This window comes from Acinonyx jubatus, chromosome C2 (genome assembly GCF_027475565.1).
Source record: "Acinonyx jubatus isolate Ajub_Pintada_27869175 chromosome C2, VMU_Ajub_asm_v1.0, whole genome shotgun sequence".
Classification (NCBI taxonomy): domain Eukaryota; kingdom Metazoa; phylum Chordata; class Mammalia; order Carnivora; family Felidae; genus Acinonyx; species Acinonyx jubatus.
In genome coordinates, this window is record NC_069384.1 from 70,431,085 (window position 1) to 70,455,292 (window position 24,208).

Here is a 24,208-nt window from a genome sequence, read left to right on the forward strand (position 1 = left end):
ACTTTGAATGCCTCCTCTTCAACCAGTGTCCCCACCTCCTCTTTTTTCCCAGTCTGAGGGTTTCCTTCTCTGTAGCAAGCCCTGGAGCTTCTCTTAGGCCTTGGATATCTCCACAACCTTTGGCAGGATTGTCTGCAACACTTATTCTGTCCTCCAGCCCCCACCCGTCCGCTGTTGCCCAGTGACAGCAGGAGAAGTTTAATGTCTGAAGATGGGATGAGGGGAAGAAGGACTTTGGGTTTGAGTGGGCTTGCCCCCCATTTGCCACCTTGCTTTTGTTCTTTCAGGTTTCCTCTTCCCCTGCTTGATGACACACAGTATCTGTAACAACCACGTCTTGCACAGTGTGGGTCAATCCCTTGCCAAGAGTCCTGACTGGGTTTAGGATGAGATGTAATTTTTGGACCTTATGCTCAAAGCAAGCATACCCTCTCTGATCTTGGGTCACATTATAAAGTCTTCATCGCATAACTTAGTTTTTGGGTTGGAATAATCAGGGCAAGGGCCATCTCATCAGTCCACCATGTTTGTGTTACCCCTCTCCCTCCCTCCTTGTTTTACATCCCTTTCTTTCTAATTGCTGGGCACCACCCCCAGCCCACCCTGTCTCCCTGTAGTGACATATGTGCTTAATTCTTTTTGTTTAAATTTGTACAATTGCTTAAATTAATAAACTCAATTTTTTTGACGTAGTTTTATGTTCATAGCAAACTGAACTAAAAGTACAAAGTTTCCATATATCCCTTTTCCCCCAACACACTTACAACCTCCCCTACTATTAACATCCCCCACCAGAGAGCATTGTTACAATCAATGAACCTACACTGAAATGTCATTATCATCCGGAGTCCACAGTTAACATTAGGGTTCATCCTTTTTTTAAAACGGAAGTATAATTGGCATACAATATGATATTATTTTCAAGCATACAAATTTGGGATTTGACATTTTTACATACTATGAAATGATCACCATAATAAGTCTAATAACAGACTTAATACAATATTATTGTCTATATTTCCTGTGCTGTACATTACATTCCCATGAGTTATTTATTTTATAACTGGAAGTTTCTACCTCTTGATCCTCTTCACCCATTTTGCCCACCCTTCAGCTCCCCTCTCCTCTGGTGTGTGATTTTGGCTATAGGGTTTTTAAAATCAAGCTGAGGAAGTTCCCCTCTATTTCTAGCTTGCCAAGAATTTTGGTGTTTGAGTTTGTCAAATGTTTTTTTCTGCAACTATTGGTATAATCACACGATTTTTTTTCTTCTGTTGATGTGATAGATTACACCGATTGATTTTTTAAAAATGTTTATTTATTTATTTTGAGAGACAGTAAGAGACGGCTCAAGCAGAGGAGGGGCAGAGAGAGAGGGAGAGAGAGAATCTCAAGCAGTGTCTATGCCATCAGCACAGAGCCTGACATGGGGCTCAATCTCACGAACCATGATTTCATGATCTGAGCCAAAATCGAGTTGGATGCTTAACCACTGAGCCACCCAAGTACCCCTTAATTGATTTTTGAATATTGAATCAGCCTTGCACACCTGGAATAAATCCCACTTGGTCATGGCATATAATTCTTTTTATTCATTGTTGGATTTTATTTGTTAATGTTTTGTTGAAGTTTTTTGCATCTATGTTCATGAGAGATATTGCTGTATAGTTTTTTTTGTATGATTTTTTTCTGGGTTTGGTATTAAGGTAATGCTGGCTTCATAGAATGACTTAGGAAGTATTCCCTCCACTTCAATCTTTTGAAAGAGATTATAGAGAACTGGTAGAATTTCTTCCTGAAATGTTTGGTAGAATTCACCAGTGAATCTATTTGGCTATATGCTTAATTCTTGATAAATTAATGCTAGGATTAAATAAGTTTTTTTTTTTTTTTTTTTAAGTAGCCTCTATGCCCAATGTGGGGCTTGAACTCACAGCCCTAAGACCAAGAGTCTTGTGCTCTACTGAATGAGCCAGCCAGGCACCCCAAATAAAAGTGGTTTCATAAGGAGCTTTGATTACACTTTGGGGTGTTTGAGGATAAAGCCACAACTTTGTACATATGGGAGAGGCCTTGCCTACTGGGAGTAGTCATTCTCTGTGAAAAGCAGACAGTGCGGAGTCTCTGTTCAGATCAAAGATCATGTTTCTCCTGAACTTCCTGCAACACCACATCTTTACCAACAAAGGTGAGCCTGAGCACCAGGTTTGTGTCATGTGACCTCCTTTCCTACCCTTTGGCCACACTAGTTTGGACCACTGATGGACAATTGACATAAACTGGACTAATCAGATTCTCCCCTCAGAGATTTGGGATTTAGGACCAAGAGGTCCAGTTTCTGCAATAGAGATGGAATTGAGGTATCTGAGACACAGGAATTGTGGACCCATTTATTGTTGGATGTGTTACACCAGATAGGTGTGAAATTCTGCCTGCTAGGAGAGAAGTGTGAGGTCAAAACTGGTCAGGTTGCTGGGAGCAAGCAGAGTGGGGCCAAGGGACTGTGGGGTGGAGAGGCTCAGAAGACTCATTGGGGCTCAGGAAAGGACAGAGATCGTATATGAGGGATTGGGTGCTTCAGGTCTAAGGAGGGGGTTGGTGGCCTGCTTCTCAAGTTGGTCCTTAGAAAGGGAGCTGGAACAGTTTAATCCCTCCTGCAGGGAACACAGGCAGTGGGGGACAGGAACCAGACAGGTAAAGGCACTGAGTGTATTTACCCTCTCAGAACTGATGGAAAGAGACTAGCAAGGCAGGGAGGGTTCCTAGGTGAGTCCGGGCTACTCCATATGGGGTATCTCAACCATCCTCCTCCGAAAACCAGGCTTTGGCTTGTGTTCTTCTCCTCAGGGGAAGAAAGTGATGTGGGGGCTGAAGCAAGGATTCACCTGGGTGGAGCAAAAAGCTTCCCAACAGAGAGTAGCTTAGGGCTGAAGCAGGACTGGGTCCAACCCACCTCTTCTCCTCCACTCCCTGTGCCTCACCCTTCAGGCCCCTGAGAAAAACCACAAGTGGAATCCATGGCTTGGGAAACAAAAAAGTCAGAAGGATTTTACTTAAATAGACTTTAATTAGAAGTAAATTGGAGTTTTGTATACAAATGCATTTTGGATTTTAACTGAGACATTATTAACTCTGATGTGTGTGTATGTAGGTCAGTGTCCTTCTTGCAGGTATGTATGTGTAAGAATCCATCCTTTAAGTAGGTGGTCTTTATGGCCCCTTCTGTCTGCCTCTGTGTCTACTGAAAAGGTGTGCTATTGTTTTTATTATTACTCATTCCCTTGAAGAATCCTGAATCACCTTCAGGCACCTTCCTTTTCCCAGTCTCCTCAAAGCCAAGGTACTGGTCAATACGTGGGTGAGGCTGGGGTGGGTCCTGAAGTATCTTAGGCCACAGCTACCCCTTTGAGTGAGGCCTCAACTTTCTGTGTCCAGAGGGTAGGAGTACTGGTTCCTGGGGTAGCACCAGAAGCGCAGGACCACAAACACCACCGCCCCCAGCAGCAAGAGGGCTCCCAGCGCTCCAAAGAGGATCCCGAAGAAGGCGCCAAGCTTCATGCTCAGGTGCTCACAGCGTTCTCCCCAGGGCATGTAGATGGAGAAGGGCACACAGCTGGGGACAGAGAGAGAAAACATGGTCAGCAGTGGGGAGGCCCCAGGAGGTTTTCCACAACAGGCTGGGATCCCCTCTGGGGAAGGAGGTGGAGCTGAAGCCATGCCCACTGGCTAGCGGAGGCTGGAGGGGGTGAATTCACCTGGAGTCAGCTCCACCTGGCTGCAGTGAGCATGTGCAGGCACAGCCCTGGCTTCTCCCAGCCCTCCTTGGACCCGGGAGGGGAGAGGGCTGGGTGGATCTGGGAGTGCAATGGACACGAGGGTAGATGCACTGATATGACATGAGGGCCCTGGGTGGCACTGCCCTTCTCTTCCCTAGCAGGCCTGTAGGCTTAGTGCACTCCCCTCACGGGAGACCCTTAGACTGCTGATGAACTGAGGGGACTTAGGACACCAGTTGCAGAGGGCCTCCCCTGACTGGTACTCTTAAGGAGGGGCAGGGATGGACCTAGACACAAGGCAGTGGGTGCCTCTCCACAAAGAGACAGCAGTATGTCTACCCCAGAAGCAAAATCAGGTGGAAGAGGTTGCCTTTGGAACCCACATCCTGCTGCTTAACTTACTGGGTACCCTGGGCAGGTTCTTTCCTATCTCTTCCTTAAAATGCTCATAATACCAGGGCACCTGGGTGGCTCAGTTGGTTAAGCATCTGACGTTGGCTCAGGTCATGATCTCACTGCTCATGGGTTCGAGCCCCACATCGGGCTCTGTGCTGACAGCTCAGAGCCTGGAACCTGCTTTGGATTCTGTGTCTCCCTTGCTCTCTGCCCCTTCCCCACTGACTCTCTCTGTCTCTCAAAAATAAACATTAAAAAAAATTTTTTTTAATTATTAAAAAAAGTGCTCATAATACCAGGGCGCCTCGGTGGCCCAGTCAGTTGAACATCCAACTGACTTTTGATCTCGGCTCTGGTCATGATTTCCACGCTGACAGCGTGGGGCCTGCTTGGGATTCTGTTTCTCCCTCTCTCTACCCCTCCTCTGCTCATGCTCACTTTCTCTCTCTCTCTCTCTCTCTCTCTCTCTCTCTCTCTCTCTCAAAATAAAGAAATAAACTAAAAAAAATGTTCATAATACCTACCCAGTAGCTAGTTTGAATTTTAGAGGTGATATAACATCTTTATTCTCCACACAGGGTAGGCACTCACACATCTTTTCCCTGGTCGCTTTTTCTCTGATCCCCGTTTGCTCAGTTACAGAAGATACATCCTAACTTTCAGACACCACAAAATACCATGGGGTTTCTGGGCCCCTTGCAGCATCTTTGCCCAGCTCGGATTCCCCAGCACTGCCCTTCCTGCCCTCTCTCTGACTCACCTGCAACGGGGCCCTTGGGGCAGGTGCTGGCACTGGCCTCCGTGCTCACAGTAGCCTTCACTGCACGGGGACACACAGGTCAGGCCACTGTGGGAGCTGTAGACCAGGTGGTAACCCTCGTAGCCATTGCATTTGAAGTAAGTCTTCAGCATGCTCACGTTCACTGTCAGGTAGGACGCAGATGAACATGAAAGCAATCAGTAACACCAAATCTATACCATTTAGATCAAGAATGCCGTTTTCGGGCATTTTTCCTGAGAAATATTTGGAAAAGTGCACAAATACCTATGTTCACGGAAGTCTAGAGCAGCATGGTTTATAACAGCAACAGTGTTTAATAAGAGGGATTTTGTTAATGAATATTGTGCAACCGGTAACCACCATGACAGGGAAAGTGCATTGGTTAAGGGCAGATGCTTTGAAGGAAACTAGACCTACGTTAAAATTCAAACTCTACTACTAACTAGTTGTGTGATTTGGGGGAAATTTCTTAACTCTTTCAGCCTCGATTTCCTTATCTTTTATAAGGAAACGATAATAATAGTACCTACCACGTTGTGAAAGTTAAAGGAGATAATATATACAGAATATTCAGTACGTTGCCTAACATAGTAAGCACTCAGTAAATGGTCACTATTGGTATAACATTCTGTTTAAATAAAATATAGCACACTATGCTAAAATGTGTGATAAAATATCAAATGGGAATACATACATAATACACAAAGTAATATGTTCACAGTTGTTTAAGTAATGAGGTTATCAAAACATTAGGCATGACTTTATCCTTTATTATAAACAATATTTATATTTGTGAAGATCCCTGTGTGTAAAAGAAAATTCAGAAGGATGTGTGCGAAATGGACTTGTCTTTGGGGATTGGAGTTACAGGTGATTTTTTTTCTCTTTTTGTTAATTTGTGTTTCCTAAAGTTTCTATGATAAACATACTGTACTTTTATAATAAAATTTGGGGGGGGGGGTTGGTTTCTTTAATAAAAGTTATAGTCAAGTCTAGGACAATTGTTCTCTTACCACCTACCCCTAACCCCCTACCGAACATACACAAAGTAGTTCAGAGGATTTCACACTGTCGCTCTCAGGAGGGAGGAGACCCAGACTGGACCCCAGAAGAAGCTCTTGCTTTGTCCCACCCTCCAGTAACACACTGGCTTCTGTTGGGTTCGGTGTGGTTACTGCCCTGTTCTCTGCTACACTCCCAAAGTAGCGTAGGCCAATCCTTTCCTTTCTTGGTAAGCTTACCAACTCATCTCATTCTTGTTCCAGGATAACAAGGGGCTATCACAGCTGAAAGGGACCTCAGAAATCCCATCTCATTTTCCAGGTTGGGGTGTTAAGGCTTGGATTGGGGATGGCTTTTGCCTAGGGTCACACCTCTCAAGGAGGGGATATTTCTGCTCCCGAGCCAGGTCTCCAGGCTTCAGCTTAATATCCTTTAGCTGGAGGGCAAAGGTAAAAGGGATGTCCCTGCTTATGTTTATAAAGTGCAATGTTATTTTAACAAAATCATTGACAATTTTATTAAAAAAAAGAAAACCGTTAGTGGTCACGGTCGGAAATTGGCAATTAGAGTAAATGCTCCATGAAACTGTATCCCTGAGGATTCATCAAGCAGTATTTTGTGCTCTGCTCTTGTATCTAGAAAGCTGGTAGGTAAAATGTTTATAATTTCCCTCAGAAGGGCACCTGGGTGGCTCAGTTAGGTGTCCGACTTCAGCTCAGGTCATGATCTCACAGTTCTTGGGTCCAAGCCCCGCATTGGGCTCTGTGCTGACACCTCAGAGCCTGGAGCCTGCTTTGGATTCTGTGTCTCCCTCGCTCTCTGCCCCTCCCCTACTTGTGCTCTGTCTCTCTGTCCCTTAAAAATAAATAAACATTAAGAAACATTTTTTTTAAATCACAAACAAAAAACTAAGTTACTTGCTTCTTGCTTATCTGTGGCTCTCCGTAGAAAACTTTTCCACCATGGGTTTGTGTGGGCTGAAGATCTGTGATAGGTCCCCTCCATTTACCTCCTCCCTCAGCTATCCCTGTGACTATCCCCAGGAAAGTGACTCACGAGCCTTCACACTGTACACATCTTCCCTGGAGATGGAATGGAAGTTCACGTTGGTCCTGGGCCCCTCACTTCTGTTCCATCTCCTCCATGAGGCCTGGGGTAAGAATGCCTCTACCACTGCATCCAGCAGCTTGGTGTTTAGGAAGTCGATAACAGGACCCCGAGGGAGGTACTGGAACTCCGAGATGACACTCCAGCGTTGAAGGTTTCTTCCTGAGGCCTGTGTTGCCCCAGAATTGCTGTGTGGGAGGGGTACAGTGAGGCACTAAGGGTGGAAGGGGAAGGGAGGACCTGGGGAGCAGGCGGGGACAGTCCCACTTACATTGGTACCACTTTGCTGTTCTGGAGAAAAGCCCGCACATCCAGCTTCCCCAGTCTGTAGGCCACCTAGGGAGTGGGTGGGGGAGTGGGAATGAGGCCCTGTCCAAAGAGGAGACCCTTCCCACTTGAATGCATTTGTTTATCCATGTCTGGCTCTTTCTTTGCACATGAGTGCCAGGACCTACAGAATGTTTCTCATCCATTTCTACATCCCTAAACCCCAGCCTAGCCTGGTAACTGGCATGGGTCCCTGCTTAATAAAATTTTGTTTGTGAAGGGCACCTGCGTGGCTCAATCAGTTAAGCATCTGACTCTTGATCTCAGCTCAGGTCATGATCTTATGGTTCATGAGTTCAAGCCCCACCTTGGGCCCCGCACTGACAGTGCGGAGCCTGCTTGGGATTCTCTCTCTCCATCTCTGCCCCACCTCTGCTCTCTTGCACACCCACTCGTGCTTGCTCTCTCTCAAAAATAAACAAGTAAATATTAAAAGTTTGTTGGTGAGTGAAGGCATACCTCCCTGCCTCCAACAACAAGGGGAGAATCTGGAATGAATGACTCATGCCTTGCCTCTCTTCCATGACTCACCCAATCATTCTCTCCCCACATGTATATTGAACATTGATTATGTTTAGCCAGACCTAGGGGATGGTCAGGTGCTGGGGACTTCAAGCTGACTCAGGAACAGTCTATACTCAGAGACCCATAGTCTGGTGAAGTGAATAAGCATGAACAGATTTTACCAGAGTGTGGAATGCTGTAGTAGTAGCAATCATAATAATAATTATTATAATTTCTTGAACACTTGTGTTTTAGGCACTGCAGTAAGTGCTTTACATACATTATCATTTAAAACTTGACACAACCCATTGACATAGGTACTATTGTTATTTCTGTGTTACAGATGAGACATCAAATAATTTGTCTAATTGTTACACCTGCTTGAGGGAATGGTAGAGCCAGGATTTTAACCTGGGTATGTAGGATTATAGAGCCTCAGTAATTCAACTACTGTGGTACTCTGTCTGTGGTTGAGGAATGGACAAGGGCATAGGAACGAAGAAGAGGGAGCTGCCAGTTCCCTCTGGGAAGTCAGGGAAGGCTTCCTGGAGGTGAAATGCCAGACCAAGTGCAGGTCTTTAGGGATACTCAGAAGGAGGGGCTGGGGTGACTTAGACAATGTTCATTGTGGTCTGGTTATTCCAGTCCCCTTGGAGGTCTCTGTCTGGGGGATTCCTGCCTTCCTCATTCGCTGCTTTCCCTGGGGCAGGAGGCTCCAGCCTCTTCTGGCAACTGAATCTAGATGGATGATGAGATGTAGAACATATAAGTGATGGCCAAGACCCTACCCTAAACCTGCCGAGACCCACCTCCCCACCCAGAGCTGGCCTGCAGCACTGACCGAGGCATTGACATCTGTCATGGTGGCATTTTCTCCTTCCCTGAGTGAGAGCTGGATGATTCTTATAGGAAGATCTGGAGATGGGAGAAGCAGATTCACAATCACCTCACAGTTTACACAGACTTACCCAAGAAGTTTTTTGGGCCATCTCAGGGAGACTGTCCCATTCGACAGTGACAGAAGGTCACCAGAGGAGTCAGAAGGGACTGATTCTGCTGAGCCTCACCCTAGTGCCCATTCCACTATGGTCAGGGCTTCCTGACTCTCATCTCTCTGGGCCATGAAGTCACCTCCAGTCTTTCCTCAGCAGACTGCTCAGGCCTGGGGTTCATGCTGTGGCAGCTACCCCTTGCCCCCGCTCCCCCCGCAGCTCCCATAGCCACCAACCTACCACCACCTGAGAGAGATTGGAGTTCTTCCCTGTTGAGTTTGAGGAATGAAGCTCTGGTCCCCCGAGTTCCCCATCTTCCCCCAAGGTGAGAGAAATGTGAAGGCAGAGGGCAGCTGTTGGTACCTTGATGGATGGTTGGAGTGAAATTGTTCCCAGCCACAAAGCAGCGGGTGTCAGTGAAGGCTGGGGGACAGGTGCAGGTGGGATGGCAGTCTGGCGTCTGGGAGATGTAGCAGTGGCCCTGGTTGTAGCAGTAATTCACAGGGCAGGACACGTTCTGACAGAGGGGAGAGTTCTCCAGAGCTGCAGAAGAAGGAGGGAGGACAGCAGCATCAGGCTGGGCAGCCGTGGGGAGCCCTGGCCCACAGAAAGCTGCTCCTAGGACAGGCTTGCTTTCTTTCCCCCAAAGGCCATTCAGTCTGCATTTTGCTTATGAGTCACTCTGAGCCTCAAACTATCCTTCTCCCTTTTCCAGATATTTCTCTGCTGGGCAACCCTTTTTCCTTTGCCAGGTAGGTGTTCTCCCACTTCTGCTGAGGGAATGGCATGTTTGTCAGACCCCCTGCATCAGGAAAGGACCCAGAAGGCTGGCAAGAGAAGAGCACGCCAGCCTGGTTTCCTTACTTCCATCCCTTTGTCTGCCTTATAAAGCTGTGGCTCTGCCTGCTCTGGCCATTCCTCAGAAGACACAGTGGCCTCTACATTTCATTTGGGTGCTGTAGGGACTTAGTGAAGGCCTCACTGTGATCTCCCTCATCATGACTTCACTGGAGCCTTGGCTTGCGGGCTGCTGCTGGACATCTCCTCCCTTCCCCAGGCCTTCTTCAGTCTTTTGCCCTGGGTTTCCCCCATCAGGGCCTCAGGTCTGCTCTGCCCTGGCCATCCTTCCCCCTGCCTGCACAGTCTCTTCTCCTGCAGCTTCACACCTCACCATATGTCTTCACTTCCTTACTGTTCCCACTTATAGTGAGCATTCTAAAGACTTGCTAGAAAAGGGGGAGAAATGGTTGCCTTAGGCCCTCAAGGTGTCGACTGTGCCCAGGCCCTCCTCCTGCCAGGGCCCTGCTCCCGGCTCACCTGCACAATGACGCCCATCCCCAGTCAGGTTTTGGGGGCAGGCCTCGCAGCCCTCCCCAGGAATGCACTTTACATTCGGGAAGCATGGCTCCTCACAGGGGTCCCTGGAGCGTTTGCAGTAGGGGCCAAAGCTGTTCCCATCACACTTGCAGCCGGCCACCTGTAATGGGTTGCTGATCACCAGGGAGCCAGGAGGCTGAACCATTAAAGGCTTTTGGGTGTTTCTGTACTGACCTCTCTGGTCTGAGAACCTGTGGACCTTGAGTCCTTGTCTTAACTCTACCAGCATCTACTGAGCACCTTTTTGACTAGGTCGTGGTCCTGTACATGCTTGCCAAGCCCGCTGGGCCTCCCTGGAGCATTCTTTCCCCTGGCTTGAGATTGGTGTTGGCTCTACTCACCTACCACAGCTCCCAACACACACACATTACCACACAGGGACTGAAGTATGACATCCCTTCAGTTCCCACTGCCTTTCCCCTCAATAAGGAAACCCCCCTCCCATCCTCCTCCCAATACTCACCTCCAGGGAGGAATTGCCCACCCAGCTGGTCTGGTTGTATAAACACTGGCTCTCTTCCCTGCAGGCACAGACCACTGTCTTTGGCTGGAGTACAGATGACAAGTTGACTTTGGCATTTCTTGCTAGAATCTCCAGAGTGAATGGTTCCAACAACTTTGGTGTCCATAGCAATGTCCCATTCTCTGCCCCAGGAAAAACAAGACCATGAGAGCTGGGGGCCTTGACTGCTGTGCTGACTGACACATCCTGGAATCTAATACCCTGAGTGCTGATGCTAGCCTTCCCCCACCTCTCTCAGATCACCCCTCAAATGTCATCAGGCATTTCTTTGAACAAGGCTGGTTTCTTACGGTGATCCTGGTCACACCCCAAGCTGGAGGTAGCATGAGCCCCGCTAACTGACTGTTGGGTGGAACTCCACAGAAGGGAAGGCAGCTGATCCCTGAAGAGACCCCAAAGGGCAACTCCTGCCTGGGCCTGCAGGAGGATGGGACATATAGGAGGGAAGAGAATAAGACCAGGATGACGCTTCTCCAGGCTATACTGCAGACTAAACTGGCTGCCCCTTCACATCCCTTGCCCTGATTTCTTGCCCACTCCCTCACTTCTTGGACCTTTAACTTTCAGACACCAGACAACAGTGAAACATTGTCAACAAGTACTCTTCTGATCAAAACCTGTCTTATGTTTTCCAAGAAAATAAGAAAGTCTTCATAAAGTAGTAGGTTGAGAGTTATTGATAGTAGGGAGCAGATGAGAGTAACTTGCAGGTTTTCACTCCTCAGGAGAGGAGCCCAGTGGAGGAGAAAATCTCCTGATGCCATTGGCTAGCACCTGACAGAATGCCACATGGAGCCAAAGGGTGTAGACAAAGAAGTCCCTTCTTATGCACAGAGAAAGAAAACGAGGCAGACAGGTGCTCTGAGCTCAAAATAAGGTCCCTAATAGATTTGGTTTAGCAAAGAACAGTCACTAGCATCACTGGTACTGGCAACAGAAGGCAATTGCATCCTGTGGGCTTTGACTTTTTGACCCAGATCATGGTTGCAGGACTGGGCATCTCCACACCATTACTGACAGAGATGCGGCTTTGCTTGCTCCCAGCAGAGAAAAGCCACAAGCAGAGACAAAGTTAGGTAAACGTGGTTGACAAACATAAAAATAAGTGAGAAACATACCAAAAGAAGATATTTGTATCTTTAAATCATGTTCCACATTATATCATTCTTTTAATAGATTTGAAATGTTTTAAATTAGTATTTTTTAATGGTTATGCTTTTTTTTCTAATAATTTGGTGATTTTATAAAGATGGTTAAAGATGATTGCATGTTCTTGGATTTGAGGTGACATGACTTTTGAGTCACTTGGATGTACCCCGAGTTAGTGCAGCTAGCTGGCCAGATTGCCAAAAGCCCATCACTGCTCTTCACTGGGGACACTATCTGAATCTTAGGGATCACTCCAAGAAATGCTAGTCCTGGATATTCTGATGGAAAAGTGGAATGAAGTTGCACAGGGTATAATAATGCAAAATTACCTAAAGCTTGACACTGCTCTCATCCCTTACACCTGCAGCCAACCGTTCTTACCAAAGAGCTTGAAGTCAGTGTTGCTGTTTCTTAGGGTGAATATGACATTCTCAGAACCGCTGGTGTACTGAGTCAGCTTGGTCTGCCCCAGATAGGCTTCCACCACATGCTCACCCTTGATAGAAGGTGGGTACTTACCTGAAACACAAAGAGAGAATTCAGGGTTTGGGGCAGGACACTTTCTTGCCTCATGGGCAAGTCCTCTGGCTTGTGTGAAGCATTCCCAGGGCTGTGACCCACCTCTGGAAGCAGGAATGACTCTGTGTACCTGCTTTCAGGTCTATCTAGAGCAGGTTGGGGTTGTACTGCCCACCTGGCCAAATCCTTATTTTCTCTTTATCTTCTCTCCACACAGGATTCAGGTCAAGTTCTTTCCTGATCAGAATGCTATGCTGGGCATGGTACACAATGAATCAGAGAACAGGGTTGTTCAGATCATCACAGAGTTTTACCTTTGGAAGAGGGCTGAAAACCAAGAGGGTAATCTCTAGATGGGCATTGCATTTGTCAGGAAATAGAGGAAAATGCTTTCTCACTGGATGGAGTGCCGGGGTGGCTCAGTCAGTTAAGCATCCAACTCGATTTCTGCTCAGGTTATGATCTCGAAGTTCATGAGTTTGAGCCCCACTGACAGCTCTACACTGACAGTGTAGAGCCTGCTTGGGTTTCTATCTCTCCCTCTCTCTCTGCCTCTGTCCTACTCTCTCTCTCTCTCTTAAAGTAAATAAACTTAAAAAAAACCTTTTCACTGATACCTGTCTTTTGGAACCCTGCTGTTTCCATTTTATTGTTCATTCACTCATTCATTCACTCATTCAGTCATTTAAGACATATTTATTGAGTGCCTAACCTATGACTGACACTATTCCATGTAGTGAGGACACAGCAATAAACAAATAATCAAAAAGATATCTATGCAAATTAGAAAATATGCTAGATAGTTATAAATGCTAGGGTGAAAAACAAAAAGAAAAAGCAGGAAAGGTGAATGGGAAGTATGGGTAAATGTGAAATTTTAGACAGGCTAGCCAAGAAAGGCACTGCTGAGAAGGCGACTCTATTTGCACAGAGCCTTGAAGGAGGTGAGAGGCTGTCCGGAGGAAGGGCAGGGAGTCCAGGCAGAGAACAGTAGGTGTGGGGTCTGGAGCTGGCGGTGAGCCTGGTGTGTTTGAAGAAGACAGAGAAGCCAGTGTGTCTGGAGTGGAGAGTGCAAGGTGGGGAGGAACAGAGGAAGAGTTTGAGAGGCCCGAGGGTCAGGTTGGAAAGGGCTGTGAAGGCCGTCATGGAGTGAGCTGGGGAGTCACGGGAGGCTGAGCAGAGGAATAACATGAACAAAAGAATCTGTTACATTTGAAAAACACGTAGCCTAAAGGAATATCATGAAAGGGGGGTGCTCCACATCTGCCACCCAAGTCTGGGCCTCATGCCACTTACTGAGGGTGGCGTTCATCAGCTGGTATCTGCTAAAGAGCATCTTAGTGTTCAGGCCGGTGCTTGTGTTTCCTGTGGCCAGGCTATCATAAATGCACTGCTCATCTCCATTACACTCAGAGACCAGATTTTCACCCGAGTGGTTGTTCTTCAGTTGGAAAAGGAAGACAGGGGTGAAGTTGGAAGGCAGAGGGTTGTCTCTCTTGCCAAGGAGTCTCGTATCATTGATTTTCCCTGGAACATATCAAGTACAATGGTAGTGGTACCAGGGATGGGATTCCAGCTATACTTCTGCTGTGTCCACCCCTTACCCTCACTTTATATGCCTTGGGGTGAGGGAGGGGGTGTGAAGGGACAAAGTGACTTCAGCTTTTGAGGCTGGAAGTCCCTGCTCTAGTGAGTAAGGGCCACCACTTCCCTCGCCTTCTCTTCCAGGTAGAGAAATGCAGGGGGGGATGGGGGTGGAGGGGACAAATCCGGGGTGGCCCCAGAATCCTCAGCACTTCCTCCTGGCCTTTCCACCCCTCCCTCACAAAGGATGGAGGTCTGGCTCCCACAGGCCCGAGGGACACAATGCTTCCTTCATCCCACCCCAGCCACATCTACCCCGAGGACTCAGGCCAAGACTCACAGGTCATTCCAAATTGATAAATCTGCCACTCATCGCTTTTGTTGAGAATGGTGGAGCCATTGGGCATCCTGAAGTCATCATCTGGATTGTTGTTCCAGACTCCTGAGGGACAGAGTAGGAGATTGGCCACCCTGGAACTGTGGCTCTCCCCTTTCCTGAGGAGCGTCCAACAGGTCACATTCAAGGTGTGAGGGGGAGTAGGGGCCTGGGAAGCCCCTTCCAGTTGTGTCTGTTCTCGGTTCAGTCCTTCCAGAGGAGGGGAGAGGACCAGACCTCATAGCCCACCCCTCAGTCTCAGGGATAGAGGAGGAGAAAATGGAGGAAGAAGGGAAAGGAAGTAGGGGCTGGAGGGAGAGGAAGGGCATCCTCAAACCCCCCTTGGCTGCCCTAGAACAAGAGCTTTGGAAGAACAAGAAATGAGCCTCAAGGAAGCTGAAGAGGTCCCTTGCCCCTCCCCACCTCTCTGTGCCCTCAGGGTTCTGTTCCAAGGAGGCTGAGAAAGGGAAGCTCAGCCTGGGGTGTCCACAGGCCAGCTGGATGGGGAGCTGCCTGTGGGCTGGGGCCCATGCTCTTGATGCCACTGCTGCTGCCGCTGCCTCAAAGGCAGAGTCCTGTCTGCTTCTCACCCAGGAGGCCCTCTGTGCTGTTTCGATACTCCTCTGGGAGGCTGCAGGAGGCATGGAGGATGTTGGAAAGGGCAGTCACGGAGATGGTCACGGTCCCATCGAAGCTGGCTGACACGAGGGAGCCATTGCGGGTCATTACAATGCCGGTGGTGTTGAATGTCTCCTGGCCTGGGATGTTGAGAGACAGATGAGAAAGAAACCGGCTTTCAAACCCTGCAGACCCAAGACTTGGCAGTAGTGAAGGGTCAAGATGTTGAGGGGGAGACTCTGAGAGCAGCTCTGGGGTGTCCTGGGAGTGCCTTTTCCAGGGGCTGAAAGCCACACTCACAGGACACCCCCTTCTTCCTGGAGACTGGAGACAGGGACTACTACAGACAAGCCATCACTGCAGAGGAGGGACAGAAGTGAGAAGAGAAAGTGGTGAAGAAGCTGTTCAGGCACAGCTGCTGAAAGAACAGGGGGTGAAGCAGGGGTGCCAACCCATCTCCACTGCCCCAGTGCTGCTGTCTCTACATGGCGTCCAGGCCCTGGGTGCCCTGCTAAAGCCTGACCCGGGGAAGCAGGACCAGGTGGCTGACAGCTGTCCCCAGCCTACCTTCTGGGTCTTCACGGTTAGTCTCAAATATCACAGTCTGGTTATCGACCTGCACATAGATTGTGTCATTCGGCTTGAGGAGCCATCGAACCTGGAAGGAAATTGGGGGAGGCCTAAGCCTGAGGTGGGCCAAGAAGCTGAGAAAGGAGGCTTCAGAATCTGGGCCTGAGCCCCAGAGGAACATGTAGGTGGGTGTGATGATGAGGTTATGTAGCTAACATCTTGGGAGTGCTTAGCCCAGGCCAGCCTCTGAGGCCAGATTATCTCATTTAAATCGCACAACAGCCCTGCAGGGTAGGTAGTATTATCCTCATTTTACTACAATAAAACCAAGGCACTGGAAGTTCAGTTGTTTCTTCAGAATCACATGGCTGGTGGAGCCAGGACCCGAATCCCACTGTCTCTGGGGTTGAGTCTCGAACCACTACCCTGGCAGGATGCATCCTCCCTCCCTGCTGCCCTGTTCCCTTCTTCCTTCTTTCTCTTCTCCTCGGCACCCCTGCCTCACTCACTGTGATGGGGTTCAGGCTGCTGGTGTCGTATTTAGCTGCAAAGGCAATGAAGTTGGTGGCCTGGGCTGAGCTGGTCTGGGCAGTGCGGCCCTGCAGCAGGAAGGAGGAGTTTCTGTCCCAGGCCCGGACCAGCAGGAAGTCCCCCAGTCCATTGAAGGTGTAACTGGCACCATCCAAGGTGGTGATGTGGGGATCCCCAAACATCCAGGCTGAAAAAAGGAGAGACCACACTGACATGGCAGACCAGGGAAGGGTCTGAGATCCCCACCGCCTCCAGGCAGACTCAAGCCTGGGAGGGGTTCACTGAGAGTAGAACCATTCCCGGAAGCCCTCTTGCACTTTTGTGCCCCTACCCAAATTCACATAGACCCATTACCTCCGCCCCCTACCTTCTCACCCCTTCCCCAATGCCAGGTACAAAGCTCCTCTGTTTGCCATTGGCCGCACACTTGAACCATCTGCATCTTCCCTTGTGGCCACAACCCATCCTTGGGAAGCTAGCACTGCCCTGGTCCAGGCCCCAAGAAGCTATGCCTCCCCAGATCCTCTGCCTCAGCCCTGCCCCAAGGCAGGCCCCAGCAGCCTCACCAGGCCTTGGGGGACGGTACCCAGCACAGCCGATGCGGGGCCGCCTCTGCTGGTACAGGGCGCAGAAGGAGGGCTTGTCGTTCCCACGGCAGCACCAGTCCCATGGCTCCAGTTCTTGGTCTGGGGAGAAGAGCAGCATATTGCTGACAGACAGGGGACCTGCAGAGCCCAGCCGGAAGGTTTGGTAATGCAGGATGACATGGGCAGCAAGGGCATGGTTTGGGAATCAGGCACACCTCAGGTCAGATCCTGACCCACTCAGTAGCCTCAGGTCATTGACCAGTTACCGTCTCCCTTGCAGGCTTGCTGGAACTGTGCTAACGAGCTTTCTTTCTGAGTCCCCGGGCTCAGAAAGTGCAAGAGTGGGATCATGTGGCTGATGGTCTGGGGGTCATGGAGGCTGCTGTGTTGTCAGGGGCAGGGGGGTGGAAGGGGGAGGATGCACAATACCCTGGTCCTCCAACCCTGTGCTCTCTAGCTCCTTTGGAGGGTCTCTGCAGGAGATGACTCCATGTCTTCCCCAAGACTGCCAGCTAATCTGGGTCCAGAGGGACAGGGCCAGACTTGATCCCCTCCCCTTCCCTAGAAAGATGCCTCCATTCTTGTCTGGGGCAATGGGGCCAAGTGAAGATGGGACAAGAGGCACTCAATTATAAATCCCTAGGATGTCAGCTGGAAGGGATGTTGGAAGCTTCCCAACATTACAAGATCAGGAAATCAATGGCCAGAGAGGGGAAGGAGCTGGGAGGGAAGGGGGACAAAAGACTTCTTTCTCTGGGTCCCACTGCTTGGCTTGGTGCCCAGGCCTGGTCTCTGACAGAGAAGAGGAGAGAGCTCCAGAGAAGGTGGGGGTAAGATCTCTGTGGGACACACGTACCAAACTGCCAAGGAGTGCTCACTGTCCAGCCCTGGAGAAGCTCTCCCCAGGGCCCATAGCTGCAGCACACGCCTCCACGCCAGGAAGAAACACGGCACAGCTGCCTGCTGCCGAGGCCCCACCAGCCTGTGACAAGTGCAGACATACTCAGGCCCAGTGCCTGTGGTGGGGGCAGGGATGCAGGGGGGAGGCTCGGGGAGGGACCCTGGAAGGGACAGGTCAGGTATGACCAGAGGGTTGGTGGGTGGGCTTATGGGAGACAGTGGGTGTGCCCCAAAAGACAGGAAGGAGGTATTACCTATGCTGATGGGCTGGAATCGTAAGTCCCACAGTCCCTGCTGCCAGGAGCAAGGGCAGGACACCTGGTTCCAGCCCCATTGGGGCCACTGGGGCTGTCTATTCAACCACTGCAGGCACCTGAGACGGTAGTTGGGCCTTTCTTCCCTGTGTAGCCTATAGACCTGCAGGCCCTGGAGACCTAGAGAAGTACAGGATAAAGGGGTTATCCCAGCACCTAGGGCCACGAGCTCTGCTTTAGCAACCCAACTCATAACTGCACCTTGTATGCCCCTCCCCCACTCTGGATGGCTCTTCCAGGGACGGGACCCAGTTCAGATTGGCCTCTTTCATGTGACCTCCAAAAACCATTAAAGCTTGAATGTTAGGGGAGAAACCCTAGGACAAGTGCTGGGCAGGGAGGCCCACACCCACTCAGAGCCAGACCCTAGCCCTGACCTTCAGTCCACTGATCCTCTACCCTCCCGTCTGCCACTCTAAGCTCCAACACCTTCCAATCTCCCCAGACCAGTTTCTCCTCATGCATCCTCTACCTCACTAAGTGACACCACCAGCCGCCAGCTCAGACACCTGGCTTTCCCAGACCCTCCCTCTCCCCCTGCGCAGACATGTCAGTGGCCAAAATAGCCAGGACAGAAGGCAGCTGGGGAGCCACAGAGAAGTTGATATGCAAAGCAGGGGCTTACTCCAGCACCATGAGGCTGAGGAGGCTTCCACTGTGCCCAGATGCCATCCTCGGAAAGGAGAAGTAGCTGGGAGAAGAAACCTTGACGGGGGTTTGAATTTAAGTTGACCTTTAACTGTAAGTTACATACTGTCCACTGCAATAGCCATGAGTGAGAAGGGGTTCCAGGATCCAGTAAGACACAACAGGACATAATGTATTAGATTTTGACCCTGTTCCCACATAAAAGAAGAAATTATCAAGATAACTACAATTTGTTAAGGTTTTGAAGAAAATAATTATTGTTTATGATTTTCTATTCATGGATCTTCTCCATGATGGCCTGATATCATGGGAAACAAATCAGATACTCCCTCTAACACACACACACACACACACACACACACACACAAGGTCTCAAGTGGATGCATCTTGATAGGAGGGCCCGAATCTCCACAAGATGGCACCCATGATTCCACTTTGCTTCTGTTTACCACAAGTTTGCCACAGAACAAATGGAAGTAGATTTATACTTCATAATCTACATGGCTGATTTCTAATGCTAAAATGTCCTTCATTCTACTCACATTTTGGAAACTATAATCTCTTTCCCTTTGGGGTCGCTGGACAGTATATCGATTCATGTCCCATGGGGACTCCTGATGCTGAAGTACTGGCCCTCTTACCAGAGTGAGAGCTATTTAAGAGCAAACATGGGGGTGCCTGGGTGGCTTAGTCGGTTAAGCATCTGACTTTGGCTCAGGTCAGGATCTCGCGGTCCGTTAGTTCGAGCACCGCTTTGGGCTCTGGGCTGATGGCTCAGAGCCTGGAGCCTGCTTCCGATTCTGTGTCTCCCTCTCTCTCTGCCCCTCCCCCGTTCATGCTCTGTCTCTCTCTGTGTCAAAAATAAATAAACGTTAAAAAAAAAATTAAAAAAAGAGCAAACATAGTCTTTTTCCTTTTTTTTTCCCCTTCATATTCCTGACTCTTAGCACAGCATCCAGCACACAGTGGGTGCTCAACAAATGATGACTGAAAGAATGTCAGACCTCTAGAACTCCTCTTGGTAGATTCCCTCAAGGGATCTCATCGGGATTCTCATTCCAGCTCCGGGACAGGACATTTAGAGTATCGTCCTCAGTGCCCATTCACATCCCCACCTCCTGCCATGACCCTGTCCTCACTCCCAGGCTCTGGGCCCCACTGAGAGACCTGGGTTTGCCTCATCCCAGGGAAAAGACATATAGCTCCAATTGAGACTGTACTACATGAGGGTGCAGAAGGTACCAGCTGTGCCTTGGGTAGTGCCAAGTCCTGATTACACTTGGGGGTCAGATGATGCCGGGGACACCCTTTGGGATGGTGGAGACGCTACAGAGCTGCCTCTCTAGGACTGTCATGACACCTGGAGTTGAGGACAGAAGGACTTGAGTCCAGCTCATGTGTGGAGAGGTGGTGCTTTTACCTGAGTTGGAATTCAGGAATTGGTCTGGATGATACTTCTCCCACACTGGCTGGAATGTCAGTGGGCTGTTTTCAAAATACCCATCTCCACTGCAGGCAAAGGAAAGAATTTCAGGTGTCTGTCACTCCCAGGGTCTTTCCTCTCAGTCGGCAAGTTATACATTCATCCAGTCAGTTGGAAAGACAGTCACTCGGTCCAGCTAATTATTAGATATCAGCTTGTCAGTCAGTTATGAAGTCAGTTCATCAGTCAGCCAGCATCACTGACTCCCAGCAGCAGGCAGGAGAGGGCAGAGATGGGGGGTGAAGGGTGGGATGACCCTAATCTATTCTACATCTGGTTGCTAACTATAAGAAGTTGGTTATGAGACAGGGGTGTGAAAACAACAGAGTTCAGGCCTCCTTCTGATTAGTTTCCCTTCAACTGGGGATGGGACAGAGGGCTGTGTAGGGGACAGTACATGGTGAGGGCTAAAAGCCAGTCTCTGCATTTAGACAAGCATGGATTCAGTGCCCGATTCCAGCCCTTAGTAACATGGTTGCCATGAGCAAGTTACTTAACCTCTTGGATCTGTAGGTTTTACATCGGTAGGAAAGAGACAACAGTAGCATCCACCTCACAGTATTGTGAGGATTAAATGCTGTAACATCTGTAGATCCCTCAGAACTGAGTGAGGATCTGATGCAATGGGTGTACCACCCTTGGTGTTGAGGCTCACAGCACTGCTCCAGGAAAAGGGAAATCCTAGAGTGGAGTTTGTAGCCTCACGCTGGGTGCATGCCTCAGAGCAGTGACTCCTCACCTTGCTTCCTCTCTGACACAGGTGAGGTGAGGCATGCAGGTGTGACACATACCACGGGCTACTCAGGAGGGTGTGAAATCCCTAGCTACTTGGATAATTCCACTCTTTTCTCTTTTACAGCACATCAGAAAGCAAGTGAAAGCAATGTAATTATAGGGGCAACCCTGAACACGATCTCAGAGAATTTGCAGCAATTACCAGTAGCAAATTACACGTGACCTTCACAATTGATTGCACACACCAGCATCTGGAAATGCTGTGATTGAGAACTGTTGCCAGAGATCGAGTCACCTTCATACAGAGGAATCCACAGCCCCATGCCTCCACTCTCTGTCTTTCCCACTGACCCCACACAAACTGTTGGTGCCTTGGGTGAGGGGCTAATTCTCATCCCACCAGAAGTCAGGAAGGCAGATTTCAGCTTCAAATGTCTGGGTTCCAGTTCCTTCTTTGCTGCTTCCCAGCTCTGTGACTTTGGGCAATTACTGATCTATTTTTACCTCAGTTTTCTTACTTGCGGAATGGGTAACAAAGAGTATCTCCTTCATGCGGTTTTTGTGATAATCAAATGAATAGTGTAATGAATGCTGGCTGTTACTATTGGGATATTTGAGAAGTCAAGAGAGGTTGTCTAATGTCCAGAGATATCAGAGAAGTCAAAGCTCTGGGAATTATTACAAAGTGTGGGGACTGGGATGGGAAAGAGAATGGCCAAGTGAATGGGTATCTTTTAATTTGAAATAGCAAGAAGCAGGAGGCAGAGTAGGTGAGTCAGAAGCATCAGTAAGGAGGCTTCATGCCTGTCCTGGGGGATGGGGGTGGGTGCACAGCAAAATCCCTGCCCTGCACCACTTCCTTTTTTCTACTCAGTGCTGACTGTCCGTGTCCTACCTGGAGAAGCCCATGAGGACTGGGTTGCCTGGGCGCTGGGTCACATCCCACTGCATACCACCACTTTGGTAGAGAAACAGGGCGTAGGACCTGCTCCCGTCTGTGGAGAGGATGGCCTGGTAGGTGTTGGTCTGGAGGTTGATTGGAGACAAACATAGGGATGCCTGTGAGAGATCTGGGGTCTCCTTCCTGATGTCCCATCTCACTCCCCACACCCCTGCCCAGGCACCCACATCATCTTTTCCTGGCCTACCCAGAGCAAGTTAGGGATGGTGTAGGGCAGCTTTCACCCTGGGTGTCGAAGCCCCTTCCATGGTGGATTTGCCTGCTTTATAACTTCTGTCCAGGGAGGGGCAATAAAGGGCTCTGGTTTAGGATCCAGTTAGAAGACTGTGTGAGAAAGCCTCAGGCCTCAGAAAGAGTAGCCATGACCCCAGAGAGCTGAGAGAGGCCTATTTAGTTTCCCTGGGATATTTTTAAGGACATTGTCCAAATGTCCCCTTAACCTAAATATTGTAGACGGATGACAGCAGGTGAGACTGGAGGTTCTCTGAAGGCAGATGCTAAGCACTGTGCTTGTACAAAGTAGGTAACCAATGAACTTGTTGAACCAATGAAGAAATGAGTGACTTTAGATCACACACAAGGACTATAAGAGCTGAGTCCCCAGAAGGAAGAGCAAGGACACTGTGTGGTGCAACCATTTCCATAGGATGGCCTTGCAGCTGAAAGCCAGAGTTGGAAGTCCAGAAAAACCTCAGTTCCAAGCCTGGTTTTGTCATTTGCCAGCTGGGTGACCTTGAGCAGGTTGCTTAACCTCCCTAACCATCATCTTCCTCATCTCTAAAATGTGGATAATAATATCAGGTTGAGCCATATAAATTGCCAACAGCTGGCAAAAATTCCATTGCCAATGTTTCAACCCAAGGAGTATTAGGTGAGTGCTCAGCAAACAGGGTGGGGGTGAAATGGTACTATAATCAGCAATGTGTCCTTAAATCAGAGAGGAAGTTAGAAGAATGTCCCCTGCCTAGCACTCTAGGATATCTGGCTTCCAAATGGTTCTCAGGGAGCTATTCATTGGTCCACTCACCCCAAAGGTCCACTGGGCAGGATAGGCAGGGGCACTGACCCATGTGACCTTTAGGGTCCACCTGGCTTTGTAGTTCTGGATGTGTGCGAACTTTTTAATCCAAGACTCCACCTGCCAGACTAGCAGGTTGTGTTCATTATAGAGTGTCTCATATTCCTAGGAAAGGAAGGCAGAAAAGACAAGGAAATGAGGGTACCAACTGCAGGTCTTCTCATGGTTGTGATAGGGTATTCCTGAGTCTGTGTAACAGTCCTGCAGTTTCCTCTCCACCCTCATATTTAAGCATCACTCTCTGCCCACACCGAGCCCAGGCTCTGACAGCAGTAACACTTGCACACCCTCAACATAGCCCTTTGTCTATCCTTGCTGGCTGCTGAGGGATCCCGAATGCTGGAGTCTGAAAGGCTTACCTGGTAAAATATGGTTCCATGGCTGCTGGAAAAATCAGCATCATCCCAGAATGGAGCCACCAGGGCCACAGGGTCCCAGCCTGTGAAGCCTCTAAGGGGAGGATTGGGGTAGGAGAAAATCTGGTACTCTGACTCCGGGAAAATGATCTGGCCATTATCTGTGAACTGGACACAAAGGCTCTTCTGATTAGTATTCAAGAAGCGAGTCAGGAAGGAAATATCCCAGCCTTGGGCAAGCTCCTCAGAAGTGTGACCCCCAAGTTCTGGGTAGAACTTTAGAGATGTCAACAACCTCTACAAGGTCATACATTCATCTCCCCGCCTGCTGGGAGAGCCCACTTTACATAGTTCACACTCAAATGCTCATAACCTGCAGGACACTCCTCTGTTCTAAGTCCTTCCTGACATGGTATGTTTTGCCCTGCTTCAGTGGCTGACCCCACCTATACATGGGCCCATCAGAGAATAGAGACCTCTGGGTGAATCTCCTCAGCCCCATCCTGAAGCTCCATCCACATCAGATGGGGCCAAGAGGATTGCTACTTTCACTCCCATCGCTGTGTTGCCCTATCTTAGCATGTCCTGCCTCAGCTCCCCACACCCGCCCCTGAACGCTGCAGGGGCCATGACTAGCATTCCAACTCTCTTCCAGAAGCTATGGGGAACTTGGACTGAGGAACCAGGAAATAATTATAGAAAATGTAAACAGCATCAAAAGGTTGTTTCCCAAGTAGAGCTTCCTACTCATAAAAAGGTCCCCTGAAAATAGTGGAGAGCTTATTGGACCCCAAGATCTCTATACTGATGTGAAGACGCTTTTGTCCATGAGGGTAGCGGGAGCCTCGCCTAGTTCCCAGTCTTCCTCAGCTGGCACTGTGACATTAAAGAATGTGAATGCAAACTGAGCCAGTGGCAGGGACACAGTAGGTGCCTAGTAGGTGTTGCTTGTTGCATTCCCCCTTCCTTTCTGCCATGGTCGTTGTCACAGGCCATCTCCTAGCCCTAGAGAGA

General features: G+C 49.2%; 1 protein-coding gene across 1 annotated transcript; it reads right to left on the reverse strand.

Annotated features, from left to right (window-relative positions):
* Nucleotides 1-3,068: 3,068 nt before the first annotated feature.
* Nucleotides 3,069-24,171, reverse strand: MUC4 (mucin 4, cell surface associated). The gene is made up of 22 exons (XM_053221896.1): nt 24,100-24,171; nt 23,198-23,470; nt 22,788-22,943; nt 21,695-21,825; nt 20,002-20,090; nt 17,874-18,053; nt 17,576-17,701; nt 16,699-16,818; nt 16,111-16,319; nt 15,599-15,689; nt 15,004-15,171; nt 14,378-14,479; nt 13,750-13,980; nt 12,316-12,453; nt 10,726-10,907; nt 10,203-10,362; nt 9,249-9,428; nt 8,735-8,808; nt 7,334-7,398; nt 7,012-7,250; nt 4,933-5,095; nt 3,069-3,613 (listed from the first exon to the last, which is right to left on the reverse strand). Exons 1-22 carry the CDS (start codon nt 24,169-24,171, stop codon nt 3,418-3,420), a joined length of 3,345 nt encoding a protein of 1,114 aa, XP_053077871.1. The 3' UTR covers nt 3,069-3,417.
* Nucleotides 24,172-24,208: the final 37 nt, after the last annotated feature.

Bases quoted from the DNA above. Each gene is read 5' to 3' on its own strand.
- MUC4 (XM_053221896.1), bottom strand. From the start codon at position 24,171: ATGGCAGAAAGGAAGGGGGAATGCAACAAGCAACACCTACTAGGCACC. The intron at 9,429-10,202 runs GTGAGCCGGGAG...CTTCTTCTGCAG, and splicing joins GGATGGGCGTCATTGTGCAG to CTCTGGAGAACTCTCCCCTC. The intron at 7,251-7,333 runs GTAAGTGGGACT...CCTCCCACACAG, and splicing joins AACAGCAAAGTGGTACCAAT to CAATTCTGGGGCAACACAGG.